The sequence below is a fragment of the Myotis yumanensis genome, unplaced genomic scaffold (assembly GCF_028538775.1).
Source record: "Myotis yumanensis isolate MYYU_CA2020_CCGP unplaced genomic scaffold, mMyoYum1.0.hap1 SCAF_7, whole genome shotgun sequence".
Classification (NCBI taxonomy): Eukaryota; Metazoa; Chordata; class Mammalia; order Chiroptera; family Vespertilionidae; genus Myotis; species Myotis yumanensis.
Window position 1 is genome coordinate 81,556,219 of NW_027223758.1, and position 20,574 is coordinate 81,576,792.

The 20,574-nt window shown below is 45.7% G+C and overlaps 1 protein-coding gene across 2 annotated transcripts in view; it reads right to left on the reverse strand.

The window, feature by feature from the left end:
* Window positions 1-6,431: 6,431 nt before the first annotated feature.
* Window positions 6,432-20,574, reverse strand: part of EPG5 (ectopic P-granules 5 autophagy tethering factor) — an 83,128-nt gene continuing 68,985 nt past the window's right edge. For both annotated transcript variants that reach the window (XM_070421087.1, XM_070421086.1), the window contains exons 37-44: window positions 18,187-18,372; window positions 17,503-17,712; window positions 16,741-16,885; window positions 13,599-13,841; window positions 12,212-12,428; window positions 11,490-11,705; window positions 9,789-9,903; window positions 6,432-8,418 (exon numbers count right to left, since the gene is read on the reverse strand). In XM_070421087.1, coding sequence (XP_070277188.1) covers window positions 8,236-8,418; window positions 9,789-9,903; window positions 11,490-11,705; window positions 12,212-12,428; window positions 13,599-13,841; window positions 16,741-16,885; window positions 17,503-17,712; window positions 18,187-18,372 — 1,515 coding nt within the window. In that variant the 3' untranslated portion in view covers window positions 6,432-8,235. The remainder of the gene's footprint in view (window positions 8,419-9,788; window positions 9,904-11,489; window positions 11,706-12,211; window positions 12,429-13,598; window positions 13,842-16,740; window positions 16,886-17,502; window positions 17,713-18,186; window positions 18,373-20,574) is intronic.

A 20,574-nucleotide genomic window follows, 5' to 3' on the forward strand; every position in this document is an offset into this window, starting at 1 on the left:
AGAGGGGACAGTCTGAGCAAAGGCCAGGAAGTTAGACACAGCATGATGTTTAAACAATTGAAAGTTCTGGAGTGTGGGGGTGGGGCAGGGTGGGGCCTAGCAGAGGCTGCAGGGGAGGCTCCAAGTAGGGGAAGGGAGTCAGTGAACCCAAGAGGCTAAGCTCCCTGTACCGCTTAGCTTGACTACTCTCACCTGTCTGACCACTGCACCTGCTCCAGCCCCACAATGCTCTGGGGCTGGGTTTCCACCCTGGAACCCTGGCACTCAGAGCAGTGTCTCCCCAGTGCGTTCCAAGGGCACCTGCATCAGGGACCCCTGGGGAGCTTGCTCCGGTCCCCATTCTGAGCACACCTGGACTTCCCGAATCACAGGCTCTGAATGCAGGGCTGGAATTTTACACAAATTCTCCAGGTGATTTTACCCCTAACTTTGTACTATGATCATTTTCAAATGCACAGCAAAGCTGAAAAAGTAAGATGGTCCTCCAGGTACCTACTACCTACATTCAACAGTGCATGTGTGTGTAGGGGGGGTGGGGGGAGGTGAGCCATTTGTGAGTAAGCTGCAGGCATCACAGTATGTCACCCCTAAATACTGTGTCTTCTGAGAACAAGAGCATCCTCCCCCATAACCTCAATGCCATTACCACATTTGAGAAAATTGATAATTCAATAATATGGTCTTACAACCCACATTCACAGTTCCCTGATGGTGGTCCTTCCTGTGTCTTTGCACTTTGAAACGGAAGCAGCAGCATTCCTCAAAGGAATGTGCCCCTGACCACGTGGTTCCAGACACAGTGATAGGCCAGGGCACACTTAGAGGAGGGACAGTGGAGGCTCCCTCTGGTGCTCCAACAACTCGCTCACAATGCACAGGGGGCTGGACATGGGCAGCAGATGGAAGAGGCAACAACTGCCCGGGTGCCCGCCCAGATGCACCAAGAGCCCAACACACTTTCCCTGCCCTCAAAGAGCTAGCCAATAGCCTAGATTTTAAATCAAGATGTGGCTACATGAGACGACACGGTATAATCTACACTGGAGGCAGTCCCCGTGCCTTCGGATGGAAATGACACTGGGGTGGGAGTGAGGAGCAGAGTGTTCACACATATCTCACGCCCAGAGTGGATGAGAGACAGGTGTCTACCTTCGGGCTAGAGGGACCCTTGAGACCAAGGGTTAGGGGTCCTGGGCTTGACCCACCTCCATCCCTGGCCACTTAGGTTCAGCCCCACCCCCTCCATAGGAACAGCTCCTGTATTTCTGGGCCCCTGTGTCCTCAAAGCCCCTTCGCCTCTGTGATCTCGGGTAGTTCTCACTAAAAACCCAGGAGACAGGTAAGGCTTCAATAATTCTCACTTTAATGTGGGGGGAAAGTTCCAGGTAGGAAAGTGAACTGGCCAGCATCACATGTTTGCCCTCCCACCATCCTTGGCCCATTCAGAGTGTGTCCTACAAATGTTAATGAAAAGGAACACCAAGGAAGAACTTTCCAAAGCTGAAGTGATTTCCTGACAAATCATGACCAAGCGGGTTACACCACCCTCCCCTGGCAGCTCTGCCCTCCCAGAGGCGCCCTCCCCTGACCCCACCCAGGAACTCAGGCCGTGAGAGCCTTCGTGCAGTTTCATGTCCCTCCTGCCACAGTCCCAACCATGTGATGGACCCTCCAGGTGCTCCTGAGTCTCTGGAATCACCAGGTGGCCTCCTGTCAATGCCAGTTCTTAAACCCCCAAGGTTTAATTTCTCTTTGAAACTAGAGGCCTCGCCCATTGTAGTGAAATGTCACAGAACACAGATTCCACCCACTACAAGCTTTCTATTTTCCCATTTTTCCTTAGTGTGATTTCTGGAAGAAAAGACCTGCCAACCAACTTGCCAAAAACAAGCCATGTCCACCATGTATACATTAAATTTGAGTCTAGTTTATTTGCAGTTTACTTAACCAATTCTCATTTTTTCTTGTTTCTCATCATAACAATAAAATGCACAAGAGGCATCACAACCAAAACAACCAAACAACCAGTCGCATGGAGCACCTCTCGGGCCCTCCCCTGCAGCCCACAGGGTCCAATCGCAGCAAGGCTGGTGGCCTGCGGGCTGGCAGGGTGGCGAGGCGGTGGGCAGCTATGAGCACTGCTGCAAACGTTGCTTCGAGATTGGCGGGCGGGCTGGCGGGGGGCGGGGAGAGGGGGGCACACACACAGGTGGGTGGGGCCGCACAATAATGTGCACTGGGCCTCTAGTCATTATATAAAAACATGTCCTTTGTACAAGTGTGTAAAATGCTGAACAATGAAGAAGTGAATATTGCACATTTAATGACCAAAATAAGTTGGGTTTTTAAAATATATATATTTTTATTGATTTCAGAGAGGAGAGTGAGAGAAACATCAATGATGAGAGAGAATCATTGATCGACTGCCTCCTGCATGTCCTCCCCACTTCCCACTGAGGACCGAGCCCCCAACCCAGGCATGTGCCCTGACTGGGAATCAATTGTGACTTCCTGGCTCATAGGTCAATGCTCAACCACTCAGACACGCCAGCCAGGCATTAAGTTGGGTTTTTAAAGGCCACACTAGAAATGTGGGAAGGAAAAAAAGAGTTGAAAACACAGGTGATTTTAAGCCATTGAAAGAAAAATAAATTCTAACCCTCAGTGCTTATGAGAGATATTACATCTCTCATTAAAAAATAAAAGTTATATAATAAATGACATTATCCTCAAATAGGGTCAGTAGTTCATTTTTTTCAAGTAATTGTCATCAGCAATGAGGAATCCAGTCAGACTGACGGAAACTTCAACTCCAGCTTCTACAGGATGTGGATGCCTCTATAGTGAGTGAGGACCATCTTGGACCAGAACAAGGTTGAGCCAGTTGTAAGCCAAGAACTTCACGCAGCTTGGCACATGGAAGATCACAGCAGAGGAACTTCTTTAAAAAGCAAAACACCTATTTCCAACATTTTGCTTAAGAAGACAAAGTTAACTGAGCAGGAAAAAAGCAACTACTGCCTCAAAATAAGCTGTCATGTTGGCCCCAAACGAAGAGCGGGCAGCTTTAAAGGTGAAGCACAAAGCGCCTCATTGTTGGACCCGTCATGCGGATGGCTAAGGAGGCCAGTCTTTGGCAGCAACTGATGTGGAACTGAGGCCTGGAGTTTGCACTCAGCACTAACTGAATGTGCCAACCCCAGGGCACAGCTGCTGAGGACCGATGTCACCAGAGAGTCCAGGGGAGTGAACTTGGCTGCTTGGTCCACACTGGTGTGACCACCCTCCAGGGAAGGGACCAGGCAAGGGCACAGAATGTAGGAGGCACACTCTTGGCATCTGCAGGTGAGTGATGCTTAAATTTGAGCCCCAGGTAACTTGGGGACACATGTAGGGGTGGGTCCTGCCCCCATCAGGCTGAGCAGACACATCAGCAGGCCCTCCCGGCCTTAGCCTCCGTGCCTCCCAGCTCACCGTCCTCTGCACTGTGGGGTGGAGTGGGGAGATGAGTGGAGATGCAGAGGTGCTTTTCACAAGACCAAAAAGCTGCTGGACACATTTGCACAAAGCATATCTGCACCAGACTCAACTGATGGCCACGTGTGGGGAGAAGTCTGCACCAGGTCACCCTCAACACTGCTGGGGATGGAGGGGCTTGGCCTTGCCTGGTCCAGGCCTCCACATGCAGCACCAGGACTGTCTCCGGGACTGGCCCTGCAACTGTTTTTGCCAGCAATGGCTCCTTATTCCCGAAAGCCACTAGCCACGCTGGGTCTCTTCATTCCTAGGCCACAGCAGCATTGCCACCTTCTAGCTATTTCAGGGTCTTTTTTTATTTTTAGTCTTTATTGTTGAAAGTATTACAGATGCCCTCCTTACCACCACCACCCCCCATTGACCTCACCCCACACCTGCCCCTCCCAGGCCTTCACCACACTATTGTCTGTGTCCATGGACTATGCATATCCTCCTATATAATAAAAGGCTAATATGCAAATCAACCTAATGGCAGAACAACTGGAACAACCAAACAACCGGTCGCTATGACGTGCGCTGACCACCAGGGGGCGTGCACGGAACATGGCGGGCGTTGGCCACAGTGGGATGGTAAAGCAGGTACGTGGGGATGCCAGACCAAGGCAGGGTGCCAGCTGCTGTCATCGGGGAGAGTCTCTGGTGGTTACTGAAAATTCTCTGCTCCTGCGCATCATGGTCCTGCCTGGCTCTCGCACCCACTGCCAGCGCCGGCTCTGCTCACACCTGCAGCTGGTGCCGGAGCCACTGCTCACACCCACTGCCGGCACCTGGCACCGGTCCCGATTGCTAAGCACCGTCAGTAGGTGCGAGCAGTGGCTGCTGGCCCCAATCGCCCCTGATGGCTTCTCCACCCCCCCCACCCCCCACCCCCCCCGGTTCCTGAGAGGCAATTGGTGCAGCAGCCACCGCTTGCACCTACTGACGGCGCTGAGCAATCAGGACCAGCGCCAGGTGCAGCAGCGGGTGGAAGCGGCAGCTCCAGCACCAGGTGTAGGTGTGAGCGGGGCCAGCGCCAGCGATGGGTACAAGCGGCGGTTCTGGCGCCATCAGCAAGTGCAAGTGGGACTGGCGCTGTCAGAGCATGGGAGTGGTGGCAGCAGGAGCAGGGCTGCCGGCAGGAGGGGCCAGGCAGGGGCACAGAGGATGGGCTGAGACCCACCCCTGTGCCCAGCGCAGCCTTGCAGCCCACAGTTTCTTTCAAGGTGCACAAATTCGTGCACTGGGCCCCTAGTCTCTTATATAAAAGGCCCATAGCTGTCACACCATCACGACCAAACGAGCAGCAGCTCTCACGGCAGGCAGGGCGGGGCACGAGCTACTAGCGGTCATGGGTGGGTCGGCCAGCTGAGGCAAGGGGAAGCGAGCTACTCCCGCACGATTTTGAGTGTGCTGGGCCTCTAGTATGCATATAAATTCCCCAGTTAATCTCTCCCCACCCACCCACCCCCCACCTTCCCTCTAAGATTTGTCCCTCTGCTCCATGCTCTGTGTCTCTGGATCTATTTTGTTCACCAGTTTATGTTGTTCATTAGATTCTTTTTTTTTTCTTCTGTACATCAGGTTATTTATTCACTTGATTCTTAGATTCACTTGTTGATAGATGCATGTTTGTTGTTCACAATTTGTATCTTTACCTTTTTCTTCTTCCTCTTCTTAAAGGATACCTTTCAGCATTTCGTATAATACTGGTTTAGTGGTGATGAACTTCTTTAGCTTTTCCTTATCTGTGAAGCTCTTTATCTGACCTTCAATTCTGAATGATAGCTTTGCTGGATAAAGTAATCTTGGTTGTAGGTTCTTGGTATTCAGCACTTTGAATATTTCTTGCCACTCCCTTCTGGCCTGCAAAGTTTCTGTTGAGAAATCAGCTGACAGTCGTATGGGTATTCCGTTGTAGGTAACTGAGTCTCTTTCTCTTGCTGCTTTAAGATTCTTTGTCTTTTGCTCTTGGCATTTTAATTATGATGTGTCTTGGTGTGGTCCTCTTTGGATTCCTTTTGTTTGGGGTTCTCTGCGCTTCTTGGACCTGTAAGTCCATTTCTTTCACCAGGTGGGGGAAGTTTTCTGCCATTATTTCTTCAAATAGGTTTTCAATATCTTGCTGTCTCTCATCTTCTGGCACCCCTATAATTCTGATATTAGTGCGTTTGAAGCTGTCCCAGAGGCTCCTTACACTATCTTCGTATTTTCGGATTCTTTTTTCATTTTGCTTTTCCGGTTGGGTGTTTTTTGCTTCTTCGCATTTCAAATCTTTGGCTTGATTCTTGCGCTCCTCTGGCCTGCTATTGGGTATAATATTCTTTATTTCAGTCAGTGTATGCTTAATTTCTAGTTGTTTCTTTATCATAGCATCGAGGGTCTCATTAGTTTTCGTGAGGCTCTCCTCAAGTTTATTGCAAGCCCTCAAAATTGCGTTTTTTAACTCTATATCCTCCATTTCTGTCATTTTTTTTGTCTCCGCATTTTTTATGCTTTCTTGGTGCACCCCCTTGTGGTCTTTGTGCGCAGTCTTGTTCTAGTTAAGTCTTGATTGTTGTAGTTAATACTAGAGGGATTTGACCACCAGGCCGACTGGCTGTGAGAATCAGCTGTGTCTATTCATTAGATTCTACATATGAGTGAGACCATGTGATACCTGTCTTTCTCTGACCGCTTATTTCACTCTTTGTCTTTAAAGCACTGTCCAGAGCCTCTCAGATGACCCTATGCCGTGAGTAGACCCTCTGTTAAGCACGAGGGAGTTAAAGAGGAAGCACTTTGACCAAACATCTCTGATATTCAAGGCACACTGTCAAATAAATTAGATGACATCAGGCATAAAAATCGGCATCAACCTTAACAAATGAAAAATTTTACAAGAGAGTTCGACAGCATAAAGACAGATTCTCACCAGCTACAATTAAAGAATGATTTTATTTTTTATAATTTTTAGAGATCAAATACATTATAAATATTATAAACCTTCAAAAATTAACAGATTAGTCATAATTTTCTTTAAAATGTACATACTGTCACACAAAAATTTCACAGTCTAGGATATCAATAATTACATCCTCCTCAAAGAAAATAGCACACAAAATGTTTCCTGTCAAAAAAAGTCTGTTGCCTAATCAGCCCCTACACTGTCCACAGCTTCTAAAAGTTTCTCATCCACAGCATGGGAAGATGACCGGTTTTGAAAATGAGAGGAGCAGAAGCAAGGACAGCTCTGAGTGGTGGCCGTCTGAGAAGGCCATGGGTGGCCTACAGACCTGCAGGCTGCTCAGGGGTGATCTTCTTCAGGCCACGTCTGTGAGGCAGAATGCTCTGTCCCCTTAAAGAAGAACCGCCGTAGGCTTGCACATGTTCGGGGAAGCACTGCAGGAGGATGTCTGAACAGAAAGTATCTCTGTTAAGCCATGTCCCCATCCCCTGCTAAAAGCGCCCAGGGACGGTTAGACATTTTCAGGTAAATTTCCTTAGGCTACAGATAACCCATAAACAAAAGACACATTATGCAAGTGGACAACCAAAATCAATTTGGAGCCTACGGGATTATGACTATGAAGGAGTCAAATGGCCAATTCCTGGGGGAAATGACTAAAGCAAAAAGATGACAAGAGAACAAGTTGATGTACAACGGGCTTTGGTAATGCATGAACTGTAACAACAGAAGGCACGTGGCTACTGAAAAAAAGCCCATCTTCAGTTGTCTCCTGACCTGACCTGACCTGACCCAGTTTCCACGGACCAGTGTTTCAATAGGTTTGCTAACTTCATTTCAGTTTCAAAATGGAGTGAAGAACTATGCAGGAACAGAAACCAAGCCCACCCTCTCTCTCCAATAGGGCACTCAGATTTCTAACTTGGTGTCTATAAAGAGTTGCTAATTTAGATGTCTACAGAGGCCAAGTAAGTGATGTGAACGGGGGGAGGGCTGGGATAGGATGAAGAGAATGTATACCTATACTGGACTGAAGAGAGGAAGCCGTTTCACTCTCTCCACATGTGGACCAAACAAACACACCCGTGCCCAGCAGGCTCAGCGAAAACTGCCAGCGTGCCACCCCGACTTAGACGGATGGCCTCTCTCCATGTGGACACGCGCTGGATGAAGTGTACTGGTCACCATCACTGCTGTCCACTAGAACCAGGATCAAGTGATCACATCTTGGACAATGACTTACTTTAATTCAGCATCTTCTCTCCCTTCTGAGAGAAATAAACAACACTTTTAAGCTGATGTACTTTCCCACGGTTGAGAAATGCAGAAATTTCCAAAGCTTGTTTTACTTTGAAAAAACATGAATGGGGTTCAAAAGTGAGGGTTCTACATGATTCCCAAAGTGGTTAGATCTGGCACAGGAGCCTCGACATTCAAAGAAAACAGGAGAGTCCTTGTGAGATGGCCTGGATGTTCGGCAACTGAGAGTAGCCCTGTCCCCAAGTGGAACTGGGTAAGTTTATCTCATTGGATGAACATAAAAACTAAAAAGTCCAGGGAAGTTTTAAGAGCTAACACACACACACACACACACACACACACACACACACACACGTGCACATGCACAAAAGCATTCTCTAGTGCCTCTGACTTGCATCTCAGTCAACTACTTCATTGGCCACACTGAGCTCCACAGTGAAGCTGAGCAGTCACTTGTGCAACAGCAAAGGTAAATGTAAACATAAACAGCAGCGGTGTTTGAGGAGTCGGTGTCTCTATCGTATGTTGTCCAGATAATGCACTTCCGGATAGAGGTGGTTCACCAGAAGAGCCAGGAAGCTTTTCCCGTCATGGAGGCAATGGCCAGGGTGCTTTATGAATTGTGCCGCTTGAGAGATCTGCTCCTGGTATTCAACATACTGCTTACTTATTGTCAAAGATTCAAGCGTGCTCAGAGCCTAAAAGATAGGAAGGCAAGAGGGTTAACCACCTGGATGCTTGTACGGTGAGTCCAGCAGGTATGGCACACCTACCGTTGTCATCTCGTACAACCATGGACCTCTGGGGAAGCTACAGAACTGGAATCAGAAGTCCCAACACAGGCACTGATTAACCACATACAAAAGGAGGCCGGCTGCTCCAGCTTCTGGGCTTTTGCCATGTCTACACACAGCCTCCCCTCTTCCTGGCCTGCACTGCTGCACAGCCTTCCCCACAGAAAGCCATGGCCGCAGCCACTTGGCCTGCTGCCTGTCCCCCACCCTCCAGTGCCAGCAGTGGCAGGGGACACTGACTTCACAACCAGAGACTCATCTGCTGACTTGTGACAGTTCATACATGACACAGGGGTTCAAGCAGCAGTTGTCTAGTCAGTTGACACAAGCCAGTTGTGTCAACAGCAGTTGTCTAGTCAGTGACACAAGCCAGGCAGAGATGCTGGTGAAAAACCTGCTGGATGTACTGCTTAATCTTCGCTCTTAAGAACCAAGATACCATCCTGAACGTGGTTGCCTGAGACACCACAAAGCTAACCACAGAGTGACACATACCACGAATAGAGACACTACTGCAGAGTGCCGGAGCGTGGGCCCCGAGCTGGCCTGGCGAGTGAACCCCAATCCTGGCTCCAGCACTCATTAGCTGTGAAGATTTGCAGCAAATTACTTAGCTTCTCTTTCTCTCCATTTCCTCATCCATAAAAATAAGGATAATAAAAGTTTCTATGCTACCAGGTTGGTTATGAGGATCAGCATCCAGGGATTCCGACGTAGACCAGCCAGAGCCTGGCATGCAGTAGGCACTCAAGAATGCGCACCATTTTACACTGCACACCTTTGTACCTGGCCAGCCTGGTGACAGGTGACAACAGTGACAGGAATGGGACCTTCCACATTTTAGAACACACTATAACTTCTCACAGCTACCATTCTCTCCGTGTTGGGCTATTCCAACAGTGGTCAACCTCCAGACTCACAGAACAGGAACCACTTTCTTGGTTCAAGTGACAGCTCAGCTAACCTCCATCACTCTCAGCTGTGGCCCCTCCTCGGTGCCAGTCCTCAGCCCCCAAGTTCTATCCCAGACCGGCCTGCCTATGCCTTGCTTCTTCCACATGGTGGTAACAGTGCTCCAGGCAGGAACCTTTACAGAACGTGGTAGAAAATCTGGGGCAGCACACGTGCACCCCTTTTCCAATAGGTAGAGCACTAAGGGCGTGCTGGGTTCCTGCAGCCATCACACCAGCGCTGCAAAGGCCACAGCGCCACCTCCCCACCTCCCCGCCTGGCGGAAAACACCTGCCCCTTCATTGAAAGCTGCTTTCACTGACCTGCTGAGCTTTTAGGGTGAGGTATAATTCAGAGCCAGGCCTCAACCGGATCTGATCCTCGGCAGGAACCTGAACAGAAAGGAAGGCGGCCATGCCTCGGGCAACCACGCGGAACCTTGGGCGGAGGGAGAGGTCAGAAGTCAATGACTATTGAAGTAACCATTTAAAAACAAATAACCTATTTTCTATTAAAAATCAAGACTAACACATTTCTGGACCTACTGTTGTTTTTAGCCTCTTCAGGAAACTCTTAAATATGATTAAGAAGGAGCCTTAGTCTTCCCTTCCACTATCACTGCCCAGACAATGTAGGCATAATTCAGACCAGAAATGAAAGTGTTGGCAAGATGTAGAAGAGCTGGAACTCTCTGACAGGGCCGGTGGGGATGTAAAGAATAGTGCAGGTGCTGTGGGAAAGTTTGGTGGGTCCTCAATAACTTAAACACAGAGTACCGATATGGCCCAGCAATTCCACTCCTGGGAACATACACCCAAATGAACCTAAAAGGGGTGCTTGTTCTAACAAAAACTTGTAAACAAATTTCAGAGCAGCATTATTCACGATAGCCAAAAGATAGAAAAACCCAAATGCCTATCAACTGATGAATGGATAAACAAAACCTGGTGGTGTATATCCATACAATGGAATATTATTCAGTCCCAAAAAGGAATGAAGCAGTGATACATGCTAAACTATGGATGAGCCTTGAATGTTATGTTAAGGGAGAGAAGCTAGACACGAGGCCATGTACTATACGATTCCATTTACATGAGATGCGCAGAATAGGATACACACAGAGACTAATAGGGAGTGATTGCTTAATGGACTGACATTTGGGGTGATGAAAATATTCTGAAACTAGATTAGCAGTGATGGTTGCAACAACATTGTGAATATACTAAATGTCACTGAATCATACATTTTAAAATGGTTACCGTGATAAATTTTATGTTATGTGTATTTCACCAGAATTTAAGCGAATCAGAATCACACGGTCTGATAAATTCTATCACAAGCAAAGAAACAGGATGCTAACTGGTTTGGATTAAGTGGTCCCCAAAGTTGCAACAACAGGATGAGCTAGTCCGCAAGAATGCTGACGTCAGAATGGGATGAGAACTCTTCCCAGCACCGATAAGGGCTTTAAAGAAAAACCAGCATGAGGTACGTATTGGGAGATAAAATGGGAGGCTAATGCAAATTCTTTCAGACCTTGGACTTTTTAGCAGCAAAAATCTAGATTTGTTTCTCACTGCTTATCCTTCTTCTCAGTTAACTTTAACTCATCTTGACTTAACAGCCCTAGCAGAGGGGTCCCTGCTGGGACCAGGATTACCCTGAGAAAGTACACTCAGTGAGGCAGCTGACAGGGCATTTTAACCTAATCCCACACACTATCACGGGCTCCAAGGCAAGAAGAAATCAGCAGTGTGGTCAGGTTACAAAGTCAAAATACAACAAGAGACATTACTAAAAAAAAAAAAAAAAAAAAAATCTTTGAACATAAAACCAAAATTGTTTTAAAATGAGAAAAATATAAACATGATTTTAAAATCAGGAGATGTGACCAGGCCTTGATCATTTTTCCTTAGTCTTTGAGGGAAACCTAGTCCCTTAAGTGAAAAACCTACTCATGTCTCACAACCCTGGGTGGGTGCGACGCCGAGGCCACTCAGAGAGCAGCGCAGGCGCTTCCTCACCTGCTAGACAGGGGCGACTTCCGGCCAAAGCCAATCGCCCCCAGGATCCCCGAGCTGAGCCTCTCCTCGGCCAACAGGCTCTGCCTGCTCTGCAGCAGGAGCAGGATCCGAATGACCGATTCGGTCAGGACCGAGTCGTTCTGCTCCGTCTGAATCAGGGACAGCTGCAGGACTTGGTGCCACCACAGAAACAGCTTTGCCTCTTCCTGCGCAGACCTGGAGGGAGGCCAGGAGGAAAGAACATCAGAAGGGGATTTTTTTCTACTCCCACTTAACTGAAAGTCCACCTGTGAGTTTTAAGTGCAAGGGGCATTTAGTACCTCTAAAGCTTACGCTAACCGGTGACAATGCTAACAAAGTCAGGGGACCATAACAGCTACCATTTATTAAATACTTGCCACATGCCAGACACTGTGCGTGAGCTTTCTGTTCCTTCACTGAATCCTCACAACCCTATTAGGTAAACACTGTTCTCCCTACTGAACTGATGAGGAAGCTAAAGGCTGGTGCTTCAACATGCCTGTTTTAGGACATAAAAATCCTGCTCAGAAAATTAGCCCAGGCAAGTAAAAATCTTTCTAAAACAAGTGTTCCTATACCTCATAGCCTTGCTTGTTTCTGTTTCACTTGGTTCTGTGAACTTAAATGAACACTGACTTCAACCCTACATTCCAAGTGACCAAACCCAGCGAGTCTGACCAGCAGCCAGAGGGCCAACCCACCTGGGATACACCTGTTCCAACCACTTGCTTAGGAGCAGCAGCACTTTCATTTCGTTCCTCAGCGTCTGCTCGCTATTGAGACACTGCAGCAGGTAGACATAGAGGGTCAAGTAACTGCCGAGGGACAGGCACTCCTGCAGAAACTCTTCTATGGTGAGCTCAGGAACTTGAAGGGACACCAGGATGGGGCCCCATCCTACAATCTGATGCAGGGAGCCTACAAAAAGAACACCAAGAGGAGAGTGCAGGTCAACGCCAGATTCAAATGACGGAACTACTCTAGTGAGTCTCTTCCCTTTAAGCTTCACGTCAAGAAGATACTGCCCACTGTGGCGCTAGAGCCACAACAGCGAAACGGGCCTGAGCTAAGACTGGAGAGCCGGCCTGCTAAATGCCCGTGCCTGGCCAGTCACCAGAGAGGGCCAAGAAATCAGAATCCGGGGCTGCATTTTTATAAACCACCTTTCTCATCTTATTGTGAGCATTAAAATCACATGTAGACACTGCCTGGCCCAGTCATCTAGAAGTTCTAACTGTAGAACCGTTTATGTTATAAATACTTACATTTTCCAAGAGAGATTATTACTATTCTATCCATCATATTTTTTACTCATGCTTAGTTTGACTCATATCTCAATAGAAATCCTTCAAAATGTTTCAAAAATGAAAAAAAAAAGCATTTTTATTTTAGCACACAAATGATTTGGAGCAGGGGTGGCATCCTAATGGTTGTCAATTCTTTGGGGGGAATTAGCACGGGGTGACATGGTGATGTGCATAACACCTCCCATGGAGGTTCACAGGTTGTCAAAAAGGGCAGAATACAGCTCTTCCTGGCATTCTCCCTTCAGTTCCCTCCTATCTCACCTATGTGCACACCACGGTGTGCATCTGGGTGTGAGTGGAGAGGTGCTCTCTGCAACTCTTCTTAACCAGACCAGGGTGTTTCCAGAATGTGACAGAGATAGAGAATGACAAAGGTAAAAGGAAGGTGGCGGTGGTGTGGGGAGAAGGGAGGGTGACCTCTTCATAATAGTTTAAGAGATGCAACAAAAAAACAATAGAAAGAGTCCTATGAAAACTCATTTTAACAAGTGACAAAATAGAGGAAATTAATATGGTGGGTCATTATTATATAGATTCTGGTTTATAGCACTTTCTTGGAGGACTATGTTTGGGCCTGTGACACACATGATGTGTCTACCATGAAAGGCTGGCCTGATACTCCACCAGTAAAATGGAGTAGAGAGGTTCCCTCCCCTGAAATGCGCCTGTACCAACAGACATTGGTCACAGGTTCTCATGCTAAGTGCAGATCTTTATGAGAAAGACCAAAAGCATTCTGAAACATCAACACCTTTACAGAGAGCAGGAGATGGCTCCTCACCTTCCCTGAAGTAGGCAGTGATGCAGGCTTCCGTCATCTCGGCCATGTGGCGGACAGAAGCCAGGCTCTGGCAGGTGGCAGTTAAAAGGGGCAGGACCACCAGCCCGTGCACCTTTTGCTCAATCCAGGTCCGGACACTGCCCCGGAGGAACTCCGCAGTCGGAATAGTCGCATTGTTCATCATCATCAGGACTTCCATGAAGAGGCTGCTGAGGGCCATGTGGCGGGTCTGGCTGTCCACGTCTGAGGGGGACAGAGACACACACTGAGAAAGGCGGCTGGAAGGCGTATGAATGTGACCCAGGGAAACAGTGCTTTCATCTAAGCTGCTCTCCAGGCAGGTTCTACGGTTCTGTGGCTGACCTCAGAGCAGAAAGAAGACTGTGGACGGGACTTAGCTTTTAAGGACAGAATGTAGCACATGAGTGCTTTGTAAGGGCAGGAACTGCTGCAAGGTCCCTGGTTAAGCAGCGTGGCCAAGCAATACTTTAATAAACAGACATCAAGCTGGTGTGAAAGAGTAACTCACTTATCAGCACATGTTTAATTAGCCATTATTTCCCCAACTTTACTTATTTGGAAAACCGAATGCATAGATCTCAGCTCTCACTAGGTAAACTAATTAGAAACAGTACCACCTGCAATGCCAAAGCTGTCATTTCTACAGGGATTTACACAGAGTAGTTGTTGTTTAAAATGAAATACAAAAGGAGGAAAAACCTTTAAAAAAATAACCTCCTAATAGCAGATCTTCTATTTATTTGCTTTTTTGAATAAAAATAGGTTGGTAATATAAATGGCTCTCAAAAAAATTAAGATGCAAAAAGAGAATAGTACACAAGAAAAAGAGCAAATTCATTTTACAAGATAACTGCCAATGAGGCGGTTACTAAGGTAGATTTCTTTTTTACATTAAAGAACAGATGGAGAAAATATTCATTAGGTACAGTCTTTGCCATTTCTAGCTCCTGGAGTTGGGTACCCACTTTTGTACTGGATAGACTTGTGGCTTTCTCACACCACGGCTTCAGTGTTTATGTCAATGGGAGTAGGGAGATCTTACTCACCACACCCATCCGACCAAATTCACCCACTTGCACAACATTAAATAAACCCTAATTTAATGTCACTATAAGACCTACTTATCATCAAGCAAGGACTTTAAAGGCTTATCTCTGAATTTCATCTGAACAACAATTTTAATTTACCTTTTAATTATGACTCATGGGAATAAAAAATGACTGCAATAAGCCTCCTAACAGATCTCAGCCTCTCCCCTCTTATTAGTCATCAACTGAGCCAACAAACACTTTCGTAAAAATGAGATTTGATCCCATCATTCTTCTGATTAAGATCTTTCTGGAATACCTTTCTCTCCTTTGCCTGGTAAGCTGTTATTCAAACTTCATGGCCCAATCACAGGATCACCTCTAAAACAGCTTCTCCAGTACTGCTTTCTAAATTCCCTTTCTTTCCTTTAACATTCTCTGAATGTTGTGGCTTGCAAGTTGGTGTTAAATGCTAGGTGCATCATCTTATTCCATACCTACAGGATCTACCAGGTTTACTGGTTAATAATGCGGATTTTTTCAGTAGATGGAGTTACACATATGTTGAAATATATGCGATTTGATATGTATGCTATTTTGTTGTATTGACAACAAGCTTCAAAACTTCATATGTCAAGTTTTCTGAAGGTGTTAACATCATAGATATTTTTACACTTAAAAATGTCAAATTTCGTGCCAAAAAAAGAGCATTTGCGGGAAGTTTTAATTCATTACTTTATTTTGAAGAAAAGTGCTGCTGAAAGAAAGTTATTGTATACTTCGGGAAGCTTATGGTGAACATGCTCCATCTCAAGATACTTGTGAACACTGGTTTAAACGCTTTAAAAGTGATGATTTCGATGTGAAAAACAAAGAACATCCAGGTCAACCAAAAAAGTTTGAAGACCAACAATTACAAGCATGACTGGATGAAGATGCGTGTCAAACTCAAAAACAACTTGCAGAAAGATAAACGTTGCTCGGTAAACAATTTCCAATCGTTTACAAGCAATGGGAAAGATTTTAAAGAAAGGAAAATGGGTGCCACATTAACTGAACAAAAGACAAATGAAAAACCGAAAAGTCATCAGTAAAATGTTGCTTCAGAGGCACGAAAGGAAGTCTTTTTTGCATCGAATTGTGACTGGCGATGAAAAGTGGATTTATTTTGAGGATCCCAAATGCACAAAATCATGGGTTGATCCAGGTCAACCATCAACATCGACTGCAAGGCCAAATCTTTTCGGAAAGACGACAGTGCTCTGCGTTTGGTGGGATCAGGAAAGTGTGGTGTAGTATGAGCATCTAAAACCAGGTGAAACAGTTAATACTGATAGCTACCGACAACAGATAATGAAATTGAACCACGCTTTGATTGCAAAATGACCAGAATGTGCCAGAAGACATGGCAAAGTAATTTTGCTTCATGATGACGCACCATCACACACTTCAAAACCAGTTAAAGATACATTAAAAGATCTTGTCTGGGAAGTATTAACCCACCCGCCGTATTCACCAGACCTTGCTCCTTCAGATTACCACTTGTTCCGATCGATGGCACACGTACTTTCTGAGCAGCACTTCAAAACATACGAAGAAGTAGAAAATTGGGTCTCTGAATGGTATGCCTCAAAACAAGAAAAGTTCTATTGGGACGGTATCCACAAATTACCTGAAAGATGGGGGAAATGTGTAGCTAGCGATAGACATTACTTTGAATAAAGCACTTTAGATGTTTCTCTTGAAATTGTCATGTTTTCTTTGATCACAAAATCCGCATTATTAACCGGTACACTTGGTATATGAAACAGGTACATCATTCACTACATGCCAGCACATCCAGACTTCTTATAGTCTTACTGATTGTCTATTTGACCTATCAATTACTGTGAGGCATGTGTCAAAATCTCTCACTATAAGTGAATATGACATTTCTCTTCCCAGTTCTGTCAATTTTCACTTCATGCGTTTGCCTCTGATTCTCTGGAAACAGAAATGACGGTATCTTGTCCATCTTTCTGATGTCACAATGCCTTATAGACAACAGGAATTCATTTACTGAATAAATACACAACCTTCCGGTGATCACTTACCAGGCAGGTTAAAGACAATGATATCATCTAAGAGCTTAGACATTTCCTGTTCTAGGGTGGCTAGGGTGATTTTTCCATTTTGTTCCAGGGAGCTGAGGAATTGAACCATCTGATGAATGAAGGCTTGGCATTTTGGAACTGCATCCTGACAATAAAACAAAGAATCATTCAAATGAATCCATGTAAGCTGTGTGAATGGAAGACAGCAGGAAGCCATGCAGCAGGGGTGTCTAAGGGCCCTGTGTCAAGGGACATGCAAATCTGTGGTAACACTTAGACTAGGGCCTATATTCCCTCAAATTCCTGTAGATCACTCTTCCTTTTTTATTACATTAAAACATTAACTACACACTAATTACTGGCCAGGAGCTTTTCCAAAAATTTTTATGTTCGTTATTTAATTTAATCCTCACAACCACACTTTGAGGCAAGGTATTATTTCCAATTCAGATGAGAAAACCAAGATCAGAATGACAATGAGTTGGGGACCAAACTCATCACTTCTCTGACATTCTGCTGCCAATGACATTCAGACCACTAAACCATAATCCTTTTGGCATCTTGTGAGCATATGACACTGCTAGAAAGTAAAGGTTTACCAAAACGAAAAGATGCAAAAGGCCAAAATATGAGCACACGTACTCGGCACCCTCCCACTTTCTCAGATGGGCTGTCACAGAGCTCAAGGCTGCCCTCAGCCTCACTCATGCCATCGCCAGCCCTGAAGAACACTCTGCCTTTTAAAGCACCCCCTCAACTTACAAGATGTTTCTGGCTGTCAGTCGGAATGGAGAGGCCTGCAGCCACTTTTAAGAGCTTCACGATTAATTCAGCAGAAGATTCCTTAGCCAGGAGGATGGAGGGCTGGTAGTGGCTGCTGAAATAACCTAGGACACTCTGATACGACACCAAATCCACAAGATGCCACGAAAGGGAGCTCGTTTGCCCAAGGAGACTAAGTAGAGGCGAGTCCTAAAAACGAAACACACAGTTCTTTATTTCCAGAGCTACCACTTTCCAGAAACATGTGTTTCTAATTAGTCGCGGAAGTGACCACTAAGATGGCCTATTTGAAAACACAGAACAGTTTAGAAGTCAAATAAGTATCTACTCAAGTTAGGAGCACTAGTGAAAGTACCAGCCAAAGTCGGGGCAAAAATACAAGATCTGTAAGCATTCAGAACCCAATTTTCAAAGGGATTCTCTGATCTGGTGTTAGAACTAGCAATTAATGAGATGTAAAATAGCACTACTTTTTATATTCTGACTCGGTGCAGTTCCCTTCATAATCTATTGGATTATGAATTATCCAAGAAAATCGGGCATCCCACGTGCCAAGCACAGTCACAGGAAGGAAGGCATCAGGGCAACAACTGACAAAAGACAGCTTCGTCGCGAGTCAGGACCCGGGGGCTGCCAAGCTGTATCCCAGGTCTCCAAACTTACCGGCTGGTCAACCAGCTGGTCTTCCTTTGCCAATAAAATCATCATGAAAAGGAGGCAGACAACCATGCTCCGGGTCTCGGGGAGGGGACTGGGACTCCAGGCATCAGAGAGCACACTGACCCAGTTGACTTCACAGAGGACAGACCCCAAAAATAAGAAGCAGCTCTTGGGGCTTCCACGTTCCACCTAAAAGAAAACAAATTAAAACCACTGTTTTGCTTTAAGCTATCTATGTATCTTGGAAATGTATATAAATCGATGTTTACTCAATTATATTTTTAAAAATAACATATTTTTCCAAATTATAGAAGTCACCCATAATCCTGCCCCCACCCCCCCACCCCCGAGATTTAGCGTTGACAATCTTTCCTTCCACGTGTAGTGAGTGTACAGTCTGCAGTTTGTTTGGAGCTCACTGCTGCTTCTACTGCTTCTCAGCAGGAGAGGAAAGCACGTCCCCAGCTCTCACTCGGCGGGAATCCCTGCCAGGGCCACTGGTGCTGAGGGCCCATCTCAGTCCTCACATGCGCTGGGTCAGACAAGGGTGAGATCTACCAGTCAATATCCCCCACAGCCGAGCATGTGTCAGAAGCATCTGGAGGACCTGCTAACACACAGACTGCGGGGTCCCACCCCTGGAATCATTCATTTCCTACGTCAGGGGCCGTGCAGAAATCTGCATTGCTAACAAGTCCCCAGGCGGTACTGATGCTGCTGGTCCTGGAACCACACTGAGAACCACTATACTAGTGTATCTACACTAAACTCCTTTTTTAAAGCATTGTTTCAAAAATGTCTCCATTAGTCTTTATAATTTTTAATGATGGTATAATATTTAATTAAATCTTATTTAAAATTATTAGAATAGGCACATACCAGGGTTGTGGGCTCAATCCCCAGTAGGGAGCATGTAGGAGGCAGCCAATCAATGATTCTCTCCCATCATTGATTGATGTTTCCATCTCTCCCTCTCTGATATTAATAAAAATATATTTTTAAAACAAACAAACAAAAACCCTTCCCATTCTCTTCCCCCAAAGAAAAGATGTCCAGGACCAAAAAAATAAAATTATTAGGGATTAGGGGAGCGGCAAATGTATTATAAAGTATATTATCAATTTCAGAGTTATCTTATAAGCCTATTTCCAGTCTGTTTAAAATAAAACATGGCTAGCTATACACTTTTCCTTTCCCAATGAAGATTAAGAAGCTCTACCCTATAAAGTCACAATCAATGGGATTTGGTGATGAGTCACGTCCTCCCATTCCCACCATCATTATACCATGCTCACTACTTATTCCTTTTCCTTTTGGAAAATAATTCATAATCCTCCTTTATAACCTGCTCTCTATCCTCACCCTCAACCCCCTCAACAAGGAACATAGAACTAAAAGGTTCCCAGTTTCTGGCAGGTCAGGGTCATCACCAGACTAAAACTCCTGGAGACAGGGAGTCTACAGCATCATCCCTTCAGACCACTCTGCTACTTAATCTCTCATACAGCCAAGGCTGCTCTCTCCCGCAGATGCTACCTCACAGCTCTTTAAACAAACATGCCCTTCCATATCCTAATGATAATGAATATCTACTTCGTGCCTGTCTCTCCTGCTCAACCTCCCTGTGAGTTCACTCTGAACCCAGACAACTGTCCTCAGCTTCCGCCAGAGCTACGGGGAGTGGCTGACAAGAGCAGCTCTGGGCGGGTTTCCATCTAGAGCACTAAGAGACTGCAGGACACTTTACTAACTGCCATAAATAACTGGGCCTACGGTCATTAAAGCATGTAAGATGCTCCAATAATAAATGTGACATGAAGAGTAAACACAAACGAACTGATGACTATGGACAAATAGACTGAAACAATCATATAAAGCTAAGATTATAAACGGTTTTTAAAAATAGAAACTTAACAACAAAACCACCCGACCGGTCTGTGAGTGGCACCCTGTGCCTGGTCTCTGTAACTACGGCTCCTGCCACAGGCTCACACACACCGAGGGCGCTCTTCCAGGTCATCCCAGGCTTCACATAATTATGCTGCATCACCGACCGGTGTTAGAAGACACTTCTCTCTCCTCCAGCCTAGTTATCCCTGCATAACTGCTTAAAGAAACTAATGGCTTGAGTACCAACAATTTACATTTTGCTTTAACAGAACATTTGCCAGTCAGTAGTAATACTATCCCAGAAAAACATACATACACAGAAAGCACCAAAAAGAGTGTGACACTGTCATTAAGCTGTGTAGTCACACGACAATATTACTAAAGTCTAGGAGACAACTGCCATATGACAGACAAAGTCTGTCTCTGGGTTTTAAACATGGTCCCATAAATGTTTCCAATCATGTACAAACAGCATAAAATGGTTTCCATGGGAAGATGCTT